Source organism: Equus quagga, chromosome 17, assembly GCF_021613505.1.
Source record: "Equus quagga isolate Etosha38 chromosome 17, UCLA_HA_Equagga_1.0, whole genome shotgun sequence".
NCBI lineage: Eukaryota > Metazoa > Chordata > Mammalia > Perissodactyla > Equidae > Equus > Equus quagga.
This window is the reverse complement of record NC_060283.1, coordinates 13,504,408-13,527,024: the sequence shown is the minus strand read 5'-3', so window position 1 is coordinate 13,527,024 and position 22,617 is coordinate 13,504,408. Positions and strand designations below refer to the sequence as shown.

Genomic DNA, 22,617 nt, shown 5'->3' with positions numbered 1-22,617 from the left:
ATCTACATAGATAAACTTTTGTTTTGGCTTTATTTTTCCAGATGTTGCAGAAGAGCATCAGTCTCCAGGTGGTATTAGGTAAGAAACTTTTCATATTTCATATATAAACCCTTGGAGACAAAGAGCACAATCACATTATATGATTCAGAAGCTGTTTTCTACTTGAAATAATTTTGAGCTGTTAAAGAGAAATTAGCTTCAGTTTTGGTATTCAGTTTTTAGATTGCATTTTATTCTTGATTAGAGCTTTAACCATGTAGTCTTTAGTTATGTAGTTCAGAAACCATGTCTTAAGTACCTTCTGTGTTCTGACTTATTCCCTGCTAGACAGGAACATGAAATGGGGATGTTTTGACCAGGGTTTTGAAGTGTCTTCCTTGATAAGTCATTTGATTCCCACCAACTTTTTTGTGTGTGTCTGTTCATAGGTCTTTTTTGTTAGAGCAGATTACTAGACATAGAATTATAAAGTTAATTTTTTTAACTCTTAGTGCCGTTGAACAGTCATCACCTTACCTTTATTTAAGGAAGTGATAGCATTTCTAGGATTTATGTGTTTTTAGTTCCAATTATTATTCTTTAGGATAAAGCAGCTAGATTGCAGTCCAACTAGACCATGAGGATAAAAATCCTAGATAACTTACTGTGAATCTTTGGCTACCTCTAAATAAATTACCGAATAAAATTCAGTTAGGTAGAATCCTTACAACTAGAATTTCTAATCTCTGTTTGCTGCTTTTTAGTAGTGATGAGGAGGAGGAGGAAGAAGAAGAGATGTTAATCAGTGAAGAGGAAATACCATTCAAAGATGACCCAAGAGATGAGACCTACAAACCCCACTTAGAAAGGCACGTCTCAGATTTTACTCCAGACATGTCAATGAAAAATAAGTTAGGAAAACACCGTTGCATGCTTTTATTTTCCCTTGTTGCCAGACTAATGAGTATAGACTTAATTTTAAATGAATAATTAATTATGCACTTGTTTTGTAAATCTAACGTCATCTTATTACTCCCTCATACAGACCTCTTTTCCATTTTTAGAACTGTATTTTTGATCATATCCAAATTAAGATGTCTGCATGTTTTATCTTAATAAGATATCGTAAATTGCCTAAGTACTTAGTTTTTACTTTTGTCTTGATTCTCTTTACATCTGTAGTGAGATTTGATTCTAGATTTGATTCATGATCCTGGTGGAGTCATCTCATAGGCTTTAAATATATATCATTCCTATGCATATGAGGAATGGTTGGCCAGAAGTCACATTTCATGAGCTGAGGACCATAATTTTACATTAAAGTGGTGATAACCCCAGGCTTTATCCTCTTGTCACAGTTTTCCTTGAAAGGGCCTTTTGTGGGACACCAACGTTGAAATGCATTTGTGTTTTCAGGGAAACTCCAAAGCCACGGAGAAAATCTGGAAAGGTGAAAGAAGAGAAAGAGAAGAAGGAAATTAAAGTGGAAGTAGAGGTAGAGGTGAAAGAAGAAGAGAATGAAATTAGGGAGGATGAGGAACCTCCTAGGAAGTGAGTAGACACTTACTGCTAAAAATGGAAACTTAACAGATTTTGAAGCCACTGGTAGGAAAAGGGTGGGGGCGGTGATGAGGAAGGATGTTGACACATTCATATTGCTGCCTCAAGCAGCCGACCATTTCATTGGAGAGACTCTTCTCAAAAGCTTGAAAGCTTAATTCAAAGCCATACTTAAAGACATCCAAATGAGCAGGTAAGACAGTGGCTGTAGCGATGCAGATGTAGTAGAGACAGCAAGAAAAAGTGTAGCAGTGTGGATCCTCTAAAGAAGGGCAAATAAGGCAAATGATGCAATAACTTTGGGCAAAAACTTTCTGCCTAGCAATCATTTCCTATTGTGGAAATAAGATTTTTTAAATATTTAGGCTTTTTGGTTCTATTGCAAGGAGAATATAGTTTATATTCTTAGGGTTTTTAGATAATAGACTCTTTTATTTTACTTCTTAAGTTGATTAAATTTAAGTGATAGACTTTTCACTGAGACGACTCTTCAAATAGTGATCTTGAGATTTATCGAGTTCTTCCATAGTAATGCATAGTTTATGAAAGGTATATAACTTGTGATGCAGATTTATTTGAAAGTGAAATGACTTCAGAATGAAATCTTTGGTTTGTCAGATATGTCTCTGGATTTTTGTATTCTGGCTTATCCTTTGTTTCTGCCCCCTGCTCTTTGGTCTTGAGTATATGTCTTCAGCCATCCTTCGTTGTCGAAGCCTCAATCCAGAATATGTGGACAGTTACCATGTTCTTTAATTTTAGGAGAGGAAGAAGGCGAAAAGATGACAAAAGTCCACGATTACCCAAAAGGAGGTGAGTAATTTATACTTGTACTATGTTGTACCTTATTTCTGGTGATAGGTACTTTACTTACGTATTTAGCCCTCATAATTATCCTGCAGGAATGGCTGTTTAAAAATTTCTCAGAAGCAACTTCATTAATGTCCTTATTGCGAAGTTACTGTTTTTATTTCCATTACAGGATCTTAAAGTTCCTAAAAATCTTAATACTTTTTCTTTACCTTTTGGAGGGTTACTAGTTTATTTTGTGCTTTTTTTTAAAAACTCTGTCGAGCATTTGGCAATTTCTGATTACTTCTAACATAAGTTCTGTGGAAGCTATGTACTAGTAAAGAGATTTTAGTTCTTCATACTGTAAAATAGCTATTTCCTATAGTGCAGGTCAAGTTAAAGGCCATTGTGCAGAGTGCTGCTTTTCTGTTGCTAACTTTTCTCCCACATATTGATAATAGAAAAAAGCCTCCAATCCAGTATGTCCGTTGTGAGATGGAAGGATGTGGAACTGTTCTTGCTCACCCTCGCTATTTGCAGGTCAGTGAAGTTGTTTTGTAAGGTAGCCTTTCAGTTTATCTTTCATGACTAGTTCTCATACTTCATGAGTCTTTATAGTTTGTGAAGTTGTGTAGGCTTCATCATTGACGTATAAGGTTGAGAAAAATGTTTTTTAAACATAAAATTATTTTAGTTATGCTGTTAAAAAAAAGAAAAGTGACTAAGAACCTGAGCCCAAATAGAAGATTTCCTTGGAATCTTGGAATATCCCATTGTTTCCCATTGTGTAAATACTTCTCATATATAAGATGTGTTGTTAGAACACCCTAAGACACAGATGAACAGATTTTATTTTGGTGTGTATTTTTGAAAAATAGCAATCAAACCAGTAATTTCTTGAGTACTATTTAGATTTTTTAAAATTAGTTTTTAGGGGTTTTTTTAAGTGAATAGACTTTTAAAAAACGAGTCAAGATAGATTATATTTAGGTCTGGCAGAAAACCTGAAAGTGAAGTACTGCTTACTGAAGCTTAAGAAATGCCTGTTTAATCTTTAGCAGCAAGTAGACCAAGAGAGTAAGGCCTTACTTTCTGGTTCTGGTTCTGTCGTGATAATGACAGCTACTCTTCTTTTGCCATGTGCTGTTTGCTGCACTAGGCAGCAAACAATATATGATCTCTATATTCTCATAACAGCGCTATGAACAATTATCGTTATTTCCCTTTTACAAATGAGAACTGAAGCTTAAAATATTTAGGTATGTCTCCTAAGATCACACTGCTAATGAATGACCCAGACTAGAATCCAGATCTATTTCCATAGCCTAGGTTCTCAACCATTTTATTATACTGCCTCCCCAACCATAATATAGAGTATTCGGTTTTCCTTCACCACTTAAACTTTGCAAAAGAATGAGCTTTCAGGGGGCCTGAATTTTTATCCCTCTTCACTTTCTTTTACTGTTTTAGCACCACATTAAATATCAGCATTTGCTGAAGAAGAAATATGTATGTCCCCATCCCTCCTGTGGGCGACTCTTCAGGCTCCAGAAGCAACTTCTACGACATGCCAAACATCATACAGGTACTTTTTTAAGATTAGTAATATGTTTTCCTAACATTAATCTTAAGAATTTGCAGTCAAGTGTGGGAGAAAGATATGAAAATAAAAAGCGATAAAACATGAATTTTACAAGGGTTTAACTAAGTAGGGCTTTTTAACTTTTGTCCTTTGGCTTCTTTAAGAACTTTTATGCTTGGAGAATTATCTTTTATTGAGCATGTACTCTGTCAACTGTGGACTAAACACTTTACATGTACTATTGCTTATCCATCTATTAAACATCACCAGGTTTGCTTATATTAGCCATACGTTACAGCTAAGAAACCAAACCAAGGCCTACCAACGTTAAGTAACTTGCCTGTGGTCACAGAGCTAGTTTTTAGCAGAACTAGGATTTTGTAATTCTGCTTCAGGTAGATAGTTGTAGTAGCTCTTATGGACTAAAAGTGAGAAGTATGAAGAGACAGCCTAAATGGTAAAGAAGCTTACTTACAGTTTATATTAACTACTAAATAGCCGCCGGGACTTCTGCTGCTGTTGAAATCATAAAGGCTAGCTATTGAATTCCCACATAACCTCCTGTAAGAGTTATTGACTAAAAGAGAAACTATCTTCATAATACATATTAGAGAATGGATTCAAATTCCATCCATCTTTAGCTACTGACAGTCTCAGTGCAGTGCAGCTAATAGGAACAAATTGTGCTGGGTATTACAGCTAATTGAAGAAGTGCCAAAAACCTGATTATTACATGTTATCTTCTCAATTTTAGAGGATAAGGAATTCCAGTTGCAGAGATGTCATGTCTCCAGCCCAAGGTCATATTGATCTATGTTCCCTTTGTATCATTTACTAAATGTGTGACTCAGGCAAGTTACTTAATTTGTCTCACTTTTCCTCATGTGTAAAATAAGGGTAATAGTGATACCAATATCATGGAGTTATTATAAGGATGAGATAACATATAAAATGCTATTTACTGCACAGAGCCTGGCACATGGTAGACTTTGAAAACACCAGGATTTGAACTCAGATCTCAATCACTCCAAAGTCTACAGACTTTGCATCATACTATGTTTCTTCAGAGAGAATGAATCTCCACTATTTCTTGATCGGTGCTGCTCATCCTTCTCCCTTTTGCCATAGAAAAGTAGCTTCTAACAACCGGTTTAGACTATTTTAGCTAAATATCCACAAGCCTACTGTGACAAACTGTTGTAGAAATTTAGTCCATTCCAAATATTTATATTTGATTAATACAATTTTATGATGTCAGTGTTAGAGAGTTTACCTTTTTCAGATTAGTTTGTATAGACTCCCTTTGGAAATATATGAATTTATTTAAGCAAATCGGTGCCCCACCTGGGTTTACCATGCTACCTCAGGGAGCTAGAAAAGTGGATGAGACCTGAGAAGTACTAAGAGTTGTCCCTGGGTTAGAACTGTGCATTTTTAGATCTTGCTACTTATCGTGTATAACATAGACCAGCAAGTGTTGGCATCACTTGAGCTTTTGTTAGAGATACAGGATCTCAGGCCCTGCCTCAGACCTGCTGAATCTGCATCTGCATCTAATAAGATCCCCAAGTGATTCCTAAGTACCTTTAAGTTTGAGAAAAACTTGGCACTTCTCCCAAACTTGGTTTTAGAATTGTTTAAGATGGAGTACAGGATGAAATTGGATATTCTTTGCCTATTAATTTATCCTTGTGTTTTCACTGTAACTATTTCTATTAATTTTAAGTGAAAGGCATAGAAAATGTAGTGGTCATTCATTCAACAAATATGTATTGAACATCTGTTTTCCACTCTTTCCCCAACCAAGTGATAAAGAAATAATTGAGTACAATGCTCCTTTGCCCCATAGATTCCACACCATGTTATCAAATTCATCAAAAATCCTATGAAATTTAGGGGGACTGTGACATGAAAGAGGGAGGTAGTTGAATGGTGCAGAAGATCTGAGGGTGGAGAACAAGGAAAAGAAATACAGGTGCTGTTTGCATATATTTGATAGCAGCTACTTGAATCTTTGGAGAGAAGTTTAGATTGTTAGGTAACATTTTTTAAAAGTGAAATGGAAGATATGATTATCACTATAGATGTGGATCACTTTTCTTCTAGGGAATGCCAAATTCTTTTGTTGTTATTGTTGTTTGAATGCCAGGTTTTTTATATGTAAGCATTCAGTTTTCACAGTCTGTGAAAAAACTATTTTAAAGAATAAAATTGATGGAAAATTTAGCTGTTTACTTGCTAAGCAATTTATCCAAGATTTGGATTACTGATAAAATTGAGGTTAGGATTCCAGTTCTCATATTTCTTTCTAGGTTTTGGCGTGTTTGTTTAATAGATCCTTATGCCACTGAGTGTATGGGCTAAAAAAAAAAATGATGAAAGGTATTTTTTTGTTATTTTGTTTTTGTTTTGTTTTTGATTTTTGTTTTGTGAGGAAGATTGGCTCTGAGCTAACATCTGTTGCCAATCTTCCTCTTTTTGCTGAGGAAGATTAGCCCTGAGCTAAATCCGTACTCATCCTCCTCCACTTTCTGTATGGGATGCTATCCCAGCATGGCTTCATGAGCCGTGTGTAGGTCTGAACCCAGGATTCGAACCAGCAAATCCCAGGCCACCAAAGCAAAGCACGTGAACTTAACCACTACGCCGCCAGGATGGCCCAAAACTGTTTGTTTCTTAAATTTTGTTCATACATTGAAAACAATATTGCTTTTACTCTAAATTGACCTGCCTGAGATCAGCCTACTTACTTATGCAAGCTAGGCAAAAATACTTACAGGGATTCTAAATAGAACACTAACCACATTATTCTTTTCCTTAGATCAAAGGGATTATATCTGTGAATATTGTGCTCGAGCCTTCAAGAGTTCCCACAACCTGGCTGTGCACCGAATGATTCACACGGGCGAGAAGCCATTACAGTGAGTATTTATTTACTTGTGAACATCTGGATGAGAAGTGCATATACCCTACTTGAGAGTGAGCCCCTTTTCAAACATTTCTGCTGCAACTGCTCTTTACTTTTACCAAGTTGAAGAGTGAGTTATTTCTCTATTTGATCAGCCATTTCCTCTTCCACTCTCCTTAGATGCGAGATCTGTGGATTTACTTGTCGGCAAAAGGCATCCCTTAATTGGCACATGAAGAAGCATGATGCAGACTCCTTCTACCAGTTCTCTTGCAATATCTGTGGCAAAAAATTTGAGAAGAAAGACAGCGTAGTGGCACACAAAGCTAAAAGCCACCCTGAGGTGCTGATTGCCGAAGCTCTGGCTGCCAATGCAGGCGCCCTCATCACCAGCACAGATATCTTGGGCACTAACCCAGAGTCCCTGACACAACCTGCAGATGGTCAGGGTCTTCCTCTTCTTCCTGAGCCCTTGGGAAACTCCACCTCTGGAGAGTGCCTCCTGCTAGAAGCTGAAGGGATGTCAAAGTCATACTGTAGTGGGACAGAACGGGTGAGCCTGATGGCTGATGGGAAGATCTTTGTGGGAAGTGGCAGCAGTGGGGGCACTGAAGGGCTGGTCATGAACTCGGATATACTCGGTGCTACCACAGAGGTTCTGATTGAAGATTCAGACTCTACTGGACCTTAGTGGAAGGGAAGACTTTGGGCACTGGGACAGCTCAGACTTTGTATTTAAAAGATAAAAAGGACAAAAAAAATTTAAAGCATTTAAAATCTAGTAAAATAACTGAAGGGCCTGCTCTTTCCATTGTGGATCACAGCACACACACACACATACACCCACCCCTACTTCTCCCTCTATTGTCCTCTTTATAAAATTGGTCTTGCCTTTACCAGAAAGGTAGATTAAAAAAATAAATAAATAAGCAGCAGCAGCTCTTAAAGTGAGGGTTATACTCAGTTCCAGCCAGGCAGACTTCCTGCTCGTTGGCAGATCCCCTTTTCCAACCTGTAACTCTGATGTGCTCTGGATCAGCTTCTAACTCTTAATAGTATATTATTGTCTCCTAAACCCCTTCTCCTCCTCTACTGCTGCCCCATGGTTCTGGCTTCTACCCACTGCAGCACACTTATCCTCAAAGTATCATATAATTCTAATCTCTGGAGGCTTGCAGCTTGACTTGGCACTTTAGGGCCCCTTATCAGGGTGAGCTGTTAAAACAGCACACATCTCTCACCCCCTTCTCCTCCATTCCCCATTGGGTTTAGGAAAGGAAGGATACGTGGGGACCACCTCCCTCCTCTGACCCCAGCACCTCAGTCCCCCTCCCAACACCTCCATATGGTTCTCAATGGTGCTCACTTGCTTGGAAGCAGGCTCCCAACAGGGAGGGGGCTGCCCTCTACATGGCCTCTCTGACCGTAGGACAGGGCTCTGGATCAGTGAGACAGTGAGAAAAGTCCCAGACTAATCGCAGAAATTTGCACTTTGAACATGTGTGTTTTTGTGTTGTGGAACCTGAGATTCCTTATTTATTAATGGAAAAAATCTGATTTTTTTTTTTTTTTTTGTCTTTCTTGCTATAATTTTGTGGGGCTGGGAGAGATTAGATTATTCTGATGTGGGGTCCTTTCCATAAGAGGTACTTTTGAAGGCAAGATACAGGGTTGAAGCAGCACAGCCCACCTCTGTAAAATCATAGCTCTCCAGTGGCCATTAAAGAAAGCTGGTCCTCAGCACTAACAAAGTCACTACAGTAGCCTAGTGCTTTTCCACGAGCCTTTTTAGGGAAGGGTGTTAGGTTTGTGGTAATTAGTGCTCCTTGAGTTTTTAGAGCATTGGGATTTAGGAATTTGGTGGAGGTGAGGAAGGTTCCTTGTTCAGGGTCTGAATTACAGATAAAAGACTCTCTCTTGTGAATTTATTTTCTCTTTTGTCCCCATCATTTCTTTACACATGCCTCCCTGTTGGCCCAACTCTGGTCCTTTGCTTTGTTTTGCTTTTGCTTTGCTTTATCATTGGTTCATTCCAGCTCCCGATTAGTGAAGGACACTGCCGTTAGTGAAGGAATAGACTGAGAGTCATACAGTTTTAAGTCAAAGAAAATTGCTCTGTTTTGTTTCCCTTTTAATAACACTTCAGAAGAGGAAAGGCTTCAGTAGACAAAGTTAATAATCTGTATAATAATGGCTTTGGCTTTCACCTGAAATTCTGGGAATTACCACTTCCCTTGAGAATAGGGATTTTCATGAGGTGGATTGCTTATTACTGTCCACAGGAAAGACTGGTAGTGTTTTGTACAAATTTGTAACTCCCAGAAGACTAAAAACATATTTTGGCTCATTTTTAAAGAATTAGAAGGGCAGTCTCTATCCTTCTGTATACCTCAGAAGCTGGAATTAAAGATTTGCCCTCTTCATTGTTTGTCAGAAATGTATGATGGTTGTTGGAAAGAATGAAGTTTTGCTGAGAACAGAATAAGGAACAGCTTGTTTTTCACAAACACTAAAACTACAAAGTTTATCAATTTTCTCTTTATTTTTTCCCAAAAAGAGGGGTAACAAAATGTCATCTCTGAAAGAGGCTTACTTTACACCCACTAGAGTCAGTGGTTGGGATGCCAGGGAATAGGGAGTGAAACACCTACAGTGAACAGTTTTAAATGCACTATTGTTCTTTTCAGAGTGTTGTAGATTTACCGTCCTTCCAGTGTGGGGATAGAAAATGCAATAAAGATAGAAGGGGTGTAGATAATGCTTTCCTGCCCACAGTAAGGATTTGGAGTTGACTTTGGTATGTTGGGTAGATTTGAAAATACTATAAGATTGATTGGATGAGTCTACAACAAGGGTGTTCCACTCCCATATAAGTCCAGTTTGTACTGGCTTGACTAGCTAGCATCTATACCCTGCACTTACCTTTTTGTCTTTGTTGTGTTGATCTTATCCCATGTCTCCGTAAATTACCTTTGCAGTGGTTAGTCATCAGATGTTTTAGCCGCTTACACAAAAGCAAACTGCATTAAAAAAAAAAACCCAACTATGAGATAGAGGGAGAATATTTTCTTCCTTCTGTCATACTCCTTCCCCCACCAAAAGCAACTAGGTCTAATAATGAGAAAGTTTCTGTTCTTTCTTTTTTTTTCGGTCTTCTTCATAGCTACCATTTGCCTACAATTTACTTCAATAAATTATTGTAGCAGTTTGCAATAAATTTTAAAATACTTTTCTTGGACTTTATTTTTTGCCTTTTGAGAAGACGATGCTAGCATAGTTAAGAGTTGGTGTAAGTAAACTATCTTATACTAGGCCCTCTTCCCTTTTCCTTTCTGCTCTTCATGCTGTTTACTTCTTTGTCCTTCTAAGGAGCTCTTATAATCTTAAAACTGCATTTCCTACTCTTAGTCAAATTCTATTACCTTTTTAATAACTCTTCCCACTGCATATTCGCCATCTTGAATTGGCAATTCTAAATTCTGAAAGTGTCATTGAGATGCAAGCATTATGTCTGGGAGATGTGCCTCCCCGGGTTTGTGGTTGCCCAGGGTTCTTTTGAGACTTAACATGCTTCAGAGTGTTTAGATAAACACTGGCCAGGATTACTGGGAGTAAAAAACATATATATATATATATATATATGATGGTATGGAAAAGCATCCACATAGAGCACTTGAACCTCCTTTGTACCTGTTTGGAGAAAAAATATAAAGAGTGTACTAAACCTAACTGAGGTTATTACAGTCTGGTTGTTTGAAGTACCATTTTTCCCTCCTGTCTTTTCCAACTTTCCAATGTACTCAAGAAAAGTGAAAAATTGTAATGGATCAATTTAAAATATTTTATTTCCTGAAAGCCTTTTTTGCCTGTTGTAATGTGCAGGACCCTTCTCCTTTGGTGGGAGAGACAGGTAGTTACCTGAATCTAGGTTGAAAAGGTTATGTAAAAAGAAATTATAATAAAAGGGATACTCTGCTTTTCAAATCCTTGTTTTCTCTTTATCTAGGTAAGGAATATCCAAAATAAATATGTAAAGAAGAAAAATAAAAGTTATCTTCATGGAAGCAACTGGTCTTCCTTGGTTGTACTGAGTTACAGTGAAACAATTGATTTTGCCAAATGAGAAAACCAAGTACCTTCAGAGCAAAGTTTCTATGGCATATACTGTTGTTTCCTCTTGTTGAGAATCATGTAGTTAACTTTTGACTCAGTTTACTTCCTGATTTCTGATGCTGAGATGCCATACGAATCTGTGATCATTTGGCACACTTGGAAATCCCTTCCATGTTTTGACAGACTTTTTTTTTTTAAGATTTTTTTAAAAATTTTTTTCCTTTTTCTCCCCAAAGCCCCCAGGTACATAGTTGTATATTCTTCGTTGTGGGTCGTTCTAGTTGTGGCATGTGGGACGCTGCCTCAGCATGGTTTGATGAGCAGTGCCATGCCCGCGCCCAGGATTCGAACCAACGAAACACTGGGCCGCCTACAGCGGAGCGCGCGAACTTAACCACTCGGCCATGGGGCCAGCCCCTTGACAGACTTTTTTACCAGGAAAGGTGGTCGTATTAATCTAGTGGAGAAAACGTTATGAAAGCTGTGAGTTTAATTTTCGTTCTGATGACAAAACCTTGAGTAACATTTAATGTCAGTGCTTTCTCACAAAACTCAATGTCCATATAAGGTACTAAGTTAACGAAAAAACAGAATCCTCCTACCTTCTTAAAAGGCCTACTGTGACAGCTGCCCAGGCCTCATTCTTGCTCCTTTGCATCCATTGTTTATTGTTTACCCATAGAAATTTGCCCTTGAGAAGGGATGCATTTCAGCTTAGAGGCAAGGAAATAGTGAAATTAATTGATTCATTTGGGGATGAAGCTTGCGACTCTTACCAGATTAGCATCATCCTCTCACCTGCTGAGTTAAATGCAACAGAACAACAGCTCTCCAAGTACTTTTAAACTCCTTACCCTCATTTCAAAGCCCAGCTCATTCTCTTACTTTGTTAAGAAGCAATGTGGTATGACTGGGATAAAGAAGGAAAAAGCATGTTGTCACTTGAGTGAGACTGCCTTAGAAATGTTAGCAAGTCAGGGTTGGGTGTTTCCTGTCTTTTGGAAGAGAACAGGCCTAAACAGTACCTTCCTCATCCTATACCTACGAGGAAGGAACCATGGTTGAGATTAGAGATGCTTCCTTAGCCGATTTTTTAATCAAATGTAAATTAAACTAACTTTAAATATATACCAAAAGGATGGGAATGGAAAACATAATGTATTGTTAAAGGACCTATTTCATGTAAATTTTTGTTTCTTGAACAAAATGTGAACTACCTAAAGAATGAAATTGGAAAGTCAGTGAGAGGAACTGTAGAATCGAAGACCGATATTTAAATTTTGAGCCTAGTAGTTGGATTTTGTGCACATTGTTTATGTGTCGATTACTTCTTGTGTAAAATGGGGAAAATATTTACCTCATAGAATTATTTTAAAGATCAAATAAAGACTTTAAAGCCTTTAGGGCAGTGTCTGGCCCAGGGTAGGTGCTTAATAAATGGCAGCTTTATCAATAATCATAACAACTTAATGTTATTGAATACTTCACCAGACTGAAAACAGAAAGAAAGAAAAGGACATAGGGAGCACAAGTGAGGGTGATAATAAAATGAACTGATTATGTGTATATAAAATAGATTACATTAGGCAGGGATGTCATGAGGATTAGTGTGATAGTGACCTTGTTGCTAAGTGGAAAAGCAAAACAATGACGTAAAAACAAGTACGTTAGAACAGAGTGGAGGAGAGAGAGGGAGGCAGACGCTGCAGGAAAAAAAAAGCTGATTAAAAAGGGGCCTTTGATTCCACAGGCACAAAAATCCACAGCCAGGAATTTGCTGCCACCTCTGAGTCAGGCAGGGGGTGGGGGTGGGGTGCACAATCCCATTAGTAGAGAAATGCCCAGTGGATTTAGTCTGAGAGTCACATTTCTTATTTGGACCAGTGTAGACAGAAGCAAGCCCAGCTCACTTGTTTCCTGGGACAGTTGAGTTAGGGGATGGCTTTCGCAGAGCATTCAGCGCTGACCCCTCACCGCCGGGACCTCTGTAGCCGCTCTATCTGGCTAGCAAGGAAGATTCGTTCAGACCTGACTGCTCTTACGGAATCTTATGTAAGTTGCCTATTTTGCTGTTGTCTATTTTCACTTCGTCTCTTCTGATCCAGCCTCTTACCATCATGCTCCAGCCCCATTACCAGTTATGAAATCTCTAATTGTACAGTCATTCGTGTGTTGGACATCTATTATTTGACATGGCCCCTTGAGGAAACATGAGCTTTATTTTCTTTCTCTAGACTGTTTAGGAGACATGTTCCTTGAATAAGACAATATATATAGGGTTCTAGATCGGATTGGCTACATGTCTTGGAGGCTGTTCCTAATCTGATTGCCTACAGTCTGAATTCTACCAGAATAGATTAATCATGGGCCCTCTAAGTTTGGGTTTTTTACCTACCTTGTTCTGAATTCTTGAGCTGTGTAAATGAAAGGCAGAGTGAGGTTTATAGATAGGACTGGGAAAAGAGCAATATAAACCCAACCAATTTCCATACAGTATTAGCCACCCACTTTTTAATTACATACATTAAAAATATCCCCCTGTCTAAAGAGAAAGGTAACCTACACTATCAGAAAGATCCCTTAGAAGATTCACTGGGGAATTGGGGAAGTGTCAAATTCTTAAGGAGCCAACCATGGAGTTCCGGATTGGTTTTCTGATGGAGGGAGATCCCCATCAATCTCCACCTAAGGCCTGCTGTGGAAATACTCCACATGCCTTTGGAGAGGTCTGAATTTAGATTCTCTGTGAATTGGTTTATCTTCATACAGCCCACCAGTCACAAATCAGACTCTCTGAAGTATTTTTTTTTAAATACTAAATCTCACTGACTTCTTTAAAGAATTGGCCTCAGCTTTGAGAGTGGGCAATGGAGGAGAGGGCAGTTCAAAAAATTCTACAGTGCCTACATTCTAGGGTTGCCTAGGTGTGGCCAGTATCTTTCAGTATGTTTAAAACAGGTAAACTCCAGTATGATTAAAATGTATCAGTTTCCAGGAGGGAGTTTGAGGTGGGAAGGAGAAATTACTCTGGACCAGTAGTTTTCAAACTTTAGAACCTAATGAAAGCTGCAGATTCTGCCAAGAAAAATGAACAAGTAGCCAAAAGCAGTACATATAATTTCAGGGAGAATAGGGTCTTCCTAAGTCCAGTCACGGACTCCTGTTGAAGAGTTCCTGTTCTAGACTTTTCATTTTCTTTAAAATTTGGATCCTTGACCAGGGATGTGAATAAGATTCTGTATGAGCTTTAGGGATTGAGAATGGTGGGGTGATTACAGAAGATGTGATGTTTTTCTGTATCGTTGGCCAGGTGAAGCAGCAGGGCCTGGACGAGAACATGAACCTGGACTTTGTGGGTGGTGTGCCAATAGCAAGCACTGTTCGATGGAGTGAGCTGACTGAGGCAGAGCGACTCCAAGAGAATCTGCAAGCTTATCGTACCTTCCACGTTATGTTAGTCAGGCTTTTAGAAGACCAACAGGTGCATTTTACTCCAGCTGAAGGTGACTTCCATCAAGCAATACATACCCTTCTTCTCCAAGTTGCTACCTTTGCTTACCAGCTGGAGGAATTAATGGTGCTCCTGGAACACAAGATCCCCCCCAAAGAGGCCGATGGGATGCCTATTATTATTGGAGATGGTGGTCTCTTTGAGAAGAAGCTGTGGGGCCTAAAGGTGCTGCAAGAGCTTTCACAGTGGACAGTGAGGTCCATCCATGACCTTCGAGTCATTTCTTCGCATCGGACTGGGATCCCAGCACATGGGAGCCATTATGTTGCTAATGACAAGAAAATGTAGCAGTTACCCCTCTTGCTTTCTCTTCTAATGGAATATATGTAGTTCTCTGAGGCCTCACTTTTCTATTCTTAAGTTTTTGAAAACCTTTAAGACCACAGGCATTTTCGTTAAGTAGGGTTGGAGACATGGACAAATGGACATAACATTTTACCCTCGGGGGGGGGAGGTGTATATATGTGTTGGGGCCATAAGGGAGTGGGACAGAGGTAACATTCTTCCACCTCAGTGCTCTAATCTTTTCTACCCATTAAGTAATCTTTACAGGCATTTAACAACCTCACAGGATAAATATATTTTTGACTCTAGGATGACTCTTCTGAGAAGACTAACAGTGAATTAAAAATCATGGACTCTAGCCAATTCAAACTTGGATAATAAAGATAGTAACTAACGTTTGTTAAGTATCTGCTGCATTGAAGTAAGATGCCAGGGGCTTTATGTATATTATAATTTTCACAGCAACCCTCTTGAGGGAGGTGGTGTTACTCCCATTTGGCCGATGTGAAAACAGGCTCTCAGAAATTTACAACTTGCTCAGGGTTACCCACCTAGCAGATGGCACACTAACTTTGAATCCAGATCTTTCTTATTCCAAAGCCTATATGCCCTTCACTTTAGAGGCCTGATTATGAACCTCTGTCACTGCACTTCTTGGCCACAGAGGGTTGGAAAATGTATCCATGTAGTCTAATCCTAGCACTGCAGGAACAACCCCCATTACATGTCCTGAATGGCACAATTTTAGTGTTAAAAGCAGTAATTAATTGTTGTCCATACTTGGCAAAGAAAGCAGTGGAAATCTTAAGATTTTGTTTGGGGCAAAGATTAGGCCCACCAAGCTTCGGAATTTAGGAAGCTGAGGATGTGCAGTAATACAGCCTGCTTTAAAGTGTTCACTGATGCTCTTCTCTGGGGTTGAGCACAGCGTTGTACCAGGTTACGTCACGTTTATTACAGTCAGCAATGCAGTGGTACAGACACTGTAACGCAAGCGTTCATGGACGATGGGTGGAATACTGCTCAGGTTAAAAAGTCACAGAACTCCTTCACCACACATTCTCAGGACTTAGTCATGAAGAGAGGGTGAGGTCCACTCTGTCCCCAGTGGGAATGCCAGCGATTCTGAAACAATTTACAACAAAGCCTTCATGCTTCACAACAAAGGGGCAGAGCTCTGCATTTAATAGACACACAGTGTGAGAGGCACCAGCTGGTAAATGTGGACATTTGCAGTCAGGCCTATGAACTAGTCGTGCAATGTGAAATCCAAGTTCTCAGGAATAGTTTGTTTCACACTACCATTTAGTTAAAACTCAACATCTTGGATTAGGGACCCAAATCAATTTTGTTTACTTATTTTGGGCTTCTGTGTTCTTTTTTCTTTTTCTTTAAGATTTTATTTTTTCCTTCTTCTCAAGGCCCCCCCAGTACATAGTTGTTTATTTTAGTTGTGGGTCCTTCTAGTTGTGGCATGTGGGATGCCGCCTCAGCATGGCTTGATGAGCAGCGCTAGATCCGTACCCAGGATTTGAACCAGTGACACCCTGGGCGGCCAAAGCAGAGTGCGTGAACCTAACCACTTGGCCACGGGGCTGCCCTGGGTTTCTGTATTCTTAAATGAACCAGGATTCAGAGAGGGCTAGCTCCCAAAGGTTACAGAGGTGGGATGGGTGATTAACTTGTGTCCTTCCCCACATGGGTTCACATCCAAATCTCCACAAAGTCAATATTATGGGAGGACTCTGGGCTAGGTATTGTGTTGGTACAGGGGAAGGAAGGCCCTGCTTTCTAGTATGCATTTGTGTAACAAGGTTCTATGCATGTAGGAGAGCAATACTAAGTTGGAATTGCAAGGCACAGGTGTAAGTGTTATGGAGTTAAAAGGAAGCTCAATGAAGGCCAGAAATCGCTTTCTGGAGGAGGGAGGAGTTCAGTTCTGTCTCAGAGGTTGGCTGAGCACCAAAATAAAGAGAGATCATGAGAGGAGCAGGGAAGAGTTGCCTGCTTAGAAGAAAGTGAGGCAATAATAAACATTTGAGTCCAGCAACCACTAGAGGTTTATCATTTGCTTTTATTTCATTTGTGATTTGGGTATAGGTAGGTGGTTCCCCAGTGAATGCATAGAGGCTTATTTGATTCAAGCTTTTCCTTATTTAAATTGTTCCTTCTGCTTAAGAGCAGTATTTTTGATTGGTAAAGTACCTGCTTATTAATGTGAAGCTCTTAGATTTATTTGCACAATATTTTATGCTCTTTTTGTTTAATGGTGAAAGATTGACTAAAATTTCTTAATGAGGAATAACTGATTACACACTGGCTGAATCTGAAAGGTGTGACCCCTCTCCAAAGTGTTTTGTTTTTATATTCAGCAGATATGGCAGGGCAGACATCTGTGGAAGTTTCAGGAAGTAATAGAGCATGGCTTAAGCTTTGCTGAGTTGCATTGTGAAGGAGTATTTATGTGTAAGAGGCACATTTGTAGTAGCAGAGGGTCCAGAAAAGATACAGGTAATAACTTGAATAGGAGGGAATAAGAAGGTGTGTAAGTCTCGATTAGGTCACAAAAGCAGCAAGTCTATTATTGTGAGTGCTTTCCCAGCTCTGTGCTAAGAACTGTGTTATCAGTTTCTCCTTGAAGAAACTTGCAATATGCCTCAAAAGAAGTGTGGAGAAGCTCCTTAGAAAAAGGTAGATAAAGTAAGGGAGAAATGAGAACTTAGCCGTAGTAACAAAGACATAAACATATGTGGATCTGCATGTGTAGACATTGCATCATGCTTATCTGAAAGGGATGAAACAGACTGAATAAGGGACTGACAATACAGCAATGCTCTGTGGTGTGTGTCTCATAATACACATAGGGATAATGGTGACACAGTGGACCTATTTTTTTTTTTTTTTGAGGAAGATTAGCCCTGAGCTAACATCTGCTGCCAATCCTCTTTTTGCTGAGGAAGACTGGCCCTGAGCTAACATCTGCGCCCATCTTCCCCTACTTTATATGTGGGACGCCTGCCACAGCATGGTTTAACAAATGGTGTGTAGGTCCACACCCGAGATCTGAACTGGTGAACCCTGGGCCACTAAAGTGGAAGGTGCAAACTTAACTGCTGCACCACGCCGGCCCCACGTATATATTTTTTAAGAATCCACAACCCAAAAGAGATTTTTTTTTTTTTAAAGATTCTTTTATTTTTTCCTTTTTCTCCCCAAAGCGCCCCGGTACATAGTTGTATATTCTTCGTTGTGGGTCCTTCTAGTTGTGGCATGTGGGACGCTGCCTCAGCGTGGTCTGACGAGCAGTGCCGTGTCCGCGCCCAGGATTCGAACCAACGAAACACTGGGCCGCCTGCAGTGGAGCGCGCGAACTTAACCACTCGGCCACGGGGCCAGCCCCCCAAAAGAGATTTTTGATCTTCAGATTTTAGTTCCCTTGTTTCTTAGATCTGTATATGGATAGGATCTCTGGGGAATCATATTTTTATATACATATAAACTATATCATATATATTAATGTATATATTTGTATATCAATAAGGTATTTAAAGGCATAAATTTAGTTCCTAGCCCCTAACTCTTATTTTGTAAAGAGGATTCCTTCCATCCCACTGTCTCCAGAAAAGTCTTCTCTGGGGGGAGAGATTCAGTTTTCCTGAATCTGTCAAGGAATTGCATGTGCAAGAGTTGATAAATTCTTTTTGCATTGACTTAGGGTGATTTGGAAAAGACTTGGAAATTAGCACAAACTCAAAGGTGAAGCATGGAATAAAATTAGCTTTAGGATAATCAGGTTTGAGGGAAGTGAGAGTTTTAACACAAATGGTAAGTGTCAAGTCATAGCCCTGGTATTGCTGTTATTTCAGGCTGCTGTGGATTCAAGCCCAATGGATGACTCATTGTTGTGACCGCTGGTCAAACAAAGAGAGGTCAAGTAAATATTTCAGGGAGATATATCTGCAAAGTTGTTTAGAATGACTTTTGTTTGTGAATCCTTAGCTCCTCATGAAGAAGCTGAGTGCCTTCTCCCTCTATTGAGGAGTAAAATAGAAATGCACCAGGATGAGAAAGGGATTGGTGAAGAGGAAAAGGAGGAAAAAAGTAAAATCTGGATATCACTTCAGTTGATCTGTTGTGTGTGTGTGCTACTAACAGTGTTTAAGCCAGGGCCTAAAAACAGTCGTTTGGCCTCCTGCCTCCTCCCACCTCAGCTTCAAGCATAAGACCCAAGAATGAACCCACCCTCTGAATGTTGGTACATTGAAAAAGCGAAAGTGATAAAAATTTCATCTCTCCACTCAAAAGCTTCTATAGAGCTCTAAGGTTTACAGATAAAGACAGAGTAAAAATATAATTTGATCTTTTGATGAAATTTGTGTGGGGCATGAGATAAGAAAATCCACGTGCATGCAATTCTAATATTACTTGGATCGATCTATTTTTGGCAGATAGAAAATAAAAGATTCAAGAATGGCTAACAATAAAAATCTTGCCTCAGCAAGACCATGAGTTGCTTCTTTTATTTCTGTATCTTTGGATGAACAAGAGGAATTTCAAGTGATTTCAACACTGGATGAAATGTAATCCTCCCAGCCAAGGCCAGGCTCAATCGAGCATGTTGGGTAAATCTCCATGATGTCAGGCCACTCGGAAAAACTAGGGCCAGTCAGCCTAGAAGGTAGATTGCCCCTATGCCTATCAGCTAGCCTGCGGGTGAGGAAGATTTCCTATATGGTTTAATTTCAAGTATTTAATTTCAAGTGTTAATTTCAATTTTACTTCAGGTATTCCCAATGAAGCCTTTGAAAGACAGAAGAATCCTGACTAGCCCATTTCTATTCAGTTTGAAGGTAGAAACTAAGTTGTGGGAAAATCACATCAGGGAAAATATGAAAAATTGCTAAGAGATTCTATATTTTTATCCACATGTGCAAGGCGGTATCAAACGGAATTCTGCAGTTCCTTGTTATGTCAGGCACCTTACACTATTGTATGTCATTTAGTCCTCAGTTACTATCTCTCCTTCACTAATGAGGGAAATAAAAATGGACATTGACTTGTCCAGGTTCTCTCTTCCAGTATATGAAAGGATTAGAGTTTTAATTCTGGCTCCAAAACTCACTTCACTACACCCCACTGCCATGGGACACCTATACAAATCCATTCTTCATCTCTTATTCACTTTTCTTGGATAAAGCCAGCACAGACTTGTACCAACTCTTGCCCTGTGACACACTCTATTAAGTTCCCAAACTTTGGGACAAGTCACTTTTTCTGAGCTTCCTCATTTATGAAATGGAAATGACAAATAACTAACTTTACAGGTGGTTATGTGGTTTAGACAAATTAAGGATCTGAAAGTCCTTGTAAATGACATAAATATCAAATATATTTAACGGCTCAAATAGCTTGGATTGATGTAAGACTTTCGACTGAAGAGAGAGCTCTGTAAGTATCTCAGAAAAATGCCAGTTGCTTCCCAGGATCCATCTGGTCACGGGGTAGACTTCACTTTGTTGCAGCTGTGAGCCTTTGGCCACTAGAGGCCGACCCAGTCTCATTCACAGCCTCCAGGAGTCATCGACCTCTTTGGAGAGTTGAGACTCAGGCTGTTCACTACACCCAGAAGAGATGGCTTTCACAGTAGGTGAGGTCAGACAAGTTCTGGAGAAGCCCAGCAGGCTCTCTAGAGAGCCAAGGAAACATGCAAACCAATGCACCACCCAGGATGTGTTACAGCATGCATTTAGAGTTAGAGTCATCCTGCTATATACTTGCATTCTCCTCAATACCAGAAGGAACTCAAACTTCATTTAGTTTAATCCCATTATTAAACACATAGCACAAGGGAGCCAGAGAGGTTCAGTAATCTGCCCTGGTGTCCTAGCTAGAAAATTGAAGAATTAGAATTAAACTTAGTCTGGGGCATTCCGCACTGTACCTTGTTGCTGCTCCATTAGACCAACCTCACCCTAGGAAATACGGTCTCTCTGTACATCCTTTTCCCTCTTGTATCCAGTGCTCTCTAGCACCCTGACCTCTAATAAGCCCTTGGAAGCTCTGGGAACAGCAACTCATAACCCAGACTTCTCTTGTCACTCCCATACCCACCCCTGCTATAATTTGTTGGTCCTATATCTCATCCTTTCCTGATATTATGGAAAAAGTGGGACACATTCTGAGATAGTGGTTAAATATGTTATTCCTTCCAAGATAAGTGTGTTGTTTGAACAAGGGATCCAGGGAAGTGTTTAAAAATAAATTTCTGAGGCAGGTGTCTTATCTTTAGGTCAGACCAACCCTTATGCCACACCACTAGGTAGAGGTTTAGGACTACTTTCTCTTCTCTTAGTTAACAATCTCTGGCTCCTATCCCCAAAGCTTGCAGTGGAAGGAGGGTTGAGAGTTACGTAAATAACTTAGTAGGACACAAAAAAAAATTCCCAGCCTGGTTCTAAGCTCTAAGGCTCTGTCTTTGGGAAGTTTCCTGCCCCACTCCAACCAAATTCAACAGCAATACATACTGATGCCTACTTTGGGCGTATACTAAGGATACAGAAATGAATATTAATGATAGTAACAAACATGTATGTGGTGTTCGCTCTGTGCCAGTCATTGATCTAATTCCTTTATACGAATTATTTCATTTACTCCTTACAAGAACCCTATGAGGTTGGTACAAAGATTCTTATTTTACAACTGAAGAAACAGAGGCACTGAGAGCTGATGGTTCCCTGTCCTGCAAACACTCAGGGCCTCCTGAGAAAGAAAATAGGTATACAACCAACTGTGACAGAAGTCAGGGTGTGGTTAGTGATCCCAGGAATATAACAAAGAGCTGCAGGAGCCTGGAGGAAGGAAGGATTGGAGAGAGCTGGAGGGGCTAGTCTTGGAAAAATGACTGGGATTTTGTCCTCAGGAAAATATAAGAACATTTTTGAAGTAGAAGCAGCAGCACTTGTCAAGGCTTGGCTGCCGGAAGGCATGTGTCGTGTTCAGGAATGTTGACCGTGACTGAGGCTCAGTGTTCTTCAAGAGCCACAGTGGGAGGAGAGACTAGAGGAGTGAGGTGATGACACCACGAAGAGAGACACTATGAAAGATTTTTGAAGAGTGATGGTGCTAGCATCTACCCTTCGTTTTAGAAAAGTAATTCAGACAACTCTGTAAGAGCTGTATGGGAGATGAAAGTGGCTGGAGGTAGAGAGATCCATTCAGAAGATGCTGTTAGGCTCAAGGGAAGATATGTTCCAGTTATTCGTGGAAATGTTAGAGGCACTAGGATGCAGAGATGAACACGATATAGCCCCTGATCTTTAAAAATTTGCATCCTGGTTGGGGCAGATAACATAATTTAGAGGGTGAGAAGAATTACATAGCAACTCAAAAACGTGATATTATAGAACTGAGAATAGGGGCCATGAAGGCCTTGCTCAAGTGGTTATTTTCCCCTGAGAGCTGAATGATGAGAAGGAGCCAGCACCAGGAGACCTGAGGGTGTGGTATTTCTGTGGGAGGGAACTGTTAAGTGCAAAGCCCTTAGGCAGAAATGAGCTTCCTGTCTGCAAGGAACTGAAAGGAGGCCAAGGTAGCTGAAACCAGGTGAGCAGGAGAACAATGCCTGTGCCAAGGCCCTTGGCCAAAGACCAGGAGAAACACACCTGTAGTTGAACTGGTGGGTTTATTACTTGTTGCAGGGAGGAGAGAGTGTTAGAAAGAACCTATGATAGGATTTAGGCTTTGGCTGGGTGATTTTGGGGAGGGCTTAAGGAAGCAGAGGTTTGCTCTGATTGGATAATGTCAGACAGTGGGGGCAGTTCTCTGACGGGATATTTTGTGGGTGGCACAGTGACCTTGCATTTGTCTGTGATTAGACAAAATTATGAA

At 39.8% G+C, this 22,617-nt stretch overlaps 2 protein-coding genes across 3 annotated transcripts in view; both read left to right on the top strand.

The window, feature by feature from the left end:
• ZFP91 (ZFP91 zinc finger protein, atypical E3 ubiquitin ligase) overlaps positions 1-10,805 on the top strand; it is a 36,652-nt gene extending 25,847 nt beyond the window's left edge. The window contains exons 4-11 of one of the 2 annotated variants that reach the window (XM_046643050.1): positions 42-78; positions 747-848; positions 1,396-1,530; positions 2,302-2,352; positions 2,793-2,871; positions 3,802-3,916; positions 6,735-6,834; positions 7,002-10,805. In XM_046643050.1, the coding sequence (XP_046499006.1) occupies positions 42-78; positions 747-848; positions 1,396-1,530; positions 2,302-2,352; positions 2,793-2,871; positions 3,802-3,916; positions 6,735-6,834; positions 7,002-7,512 (1,130 nt within the window). In that variant the 3' untranslated portion in view covers positions 7,513-10,805. Of the gene's footprint in view, positions 1-41; positions 79-743; positions 849-1,395; positions 1,531-2,301; positions 2,353-2,792; positions 2,872-3,801; positions 3,917-6,734; positions 6,835-7,001 lie in introns of both variants that reach the window. The other variant, XM_046643049.1, reaches the window with a different exon arrangement.
• Positions 10,806-11,233: 428 nt separating this feature from the next.
• CNTF (ciliary neurotrophic factor) lies at positions 11,234-16,165 on the top strand. The gene is made up of 2 exons (XM_046643059.1): positions 11,234-12,986; positions 14,245-16,165. Exons 1-2 carry the CDS (start codon positions 12,873-12,875, stop codon positions 14,731-14,733), a joined length of 603 nt encoding a protein of 200 aa, XP_046499015.1. The 5' UTR covers positions 11,234-12,872; the 3' UTR covers positions 14,734-16,165.
• Positions 16,166-22,617: the final 6,452 nt, after the last annotated feature.

Coding starts and splice junctions, on each gene's coding strand:
- CNTF (XM_046643059.1), top strand. CDS start 12,873: ATGGCTTTCGCAGAGCATTCAGCGCTGACCCCTCACCGCCGGGACCTC. Junction 12,987..14,244: donor CTGCTCTTACGGAATCTTAT/GTAAGTTGCCTA, acceptor ATCGTTGGCCAG/GTGAAGCAGCAGGGCCTGGA.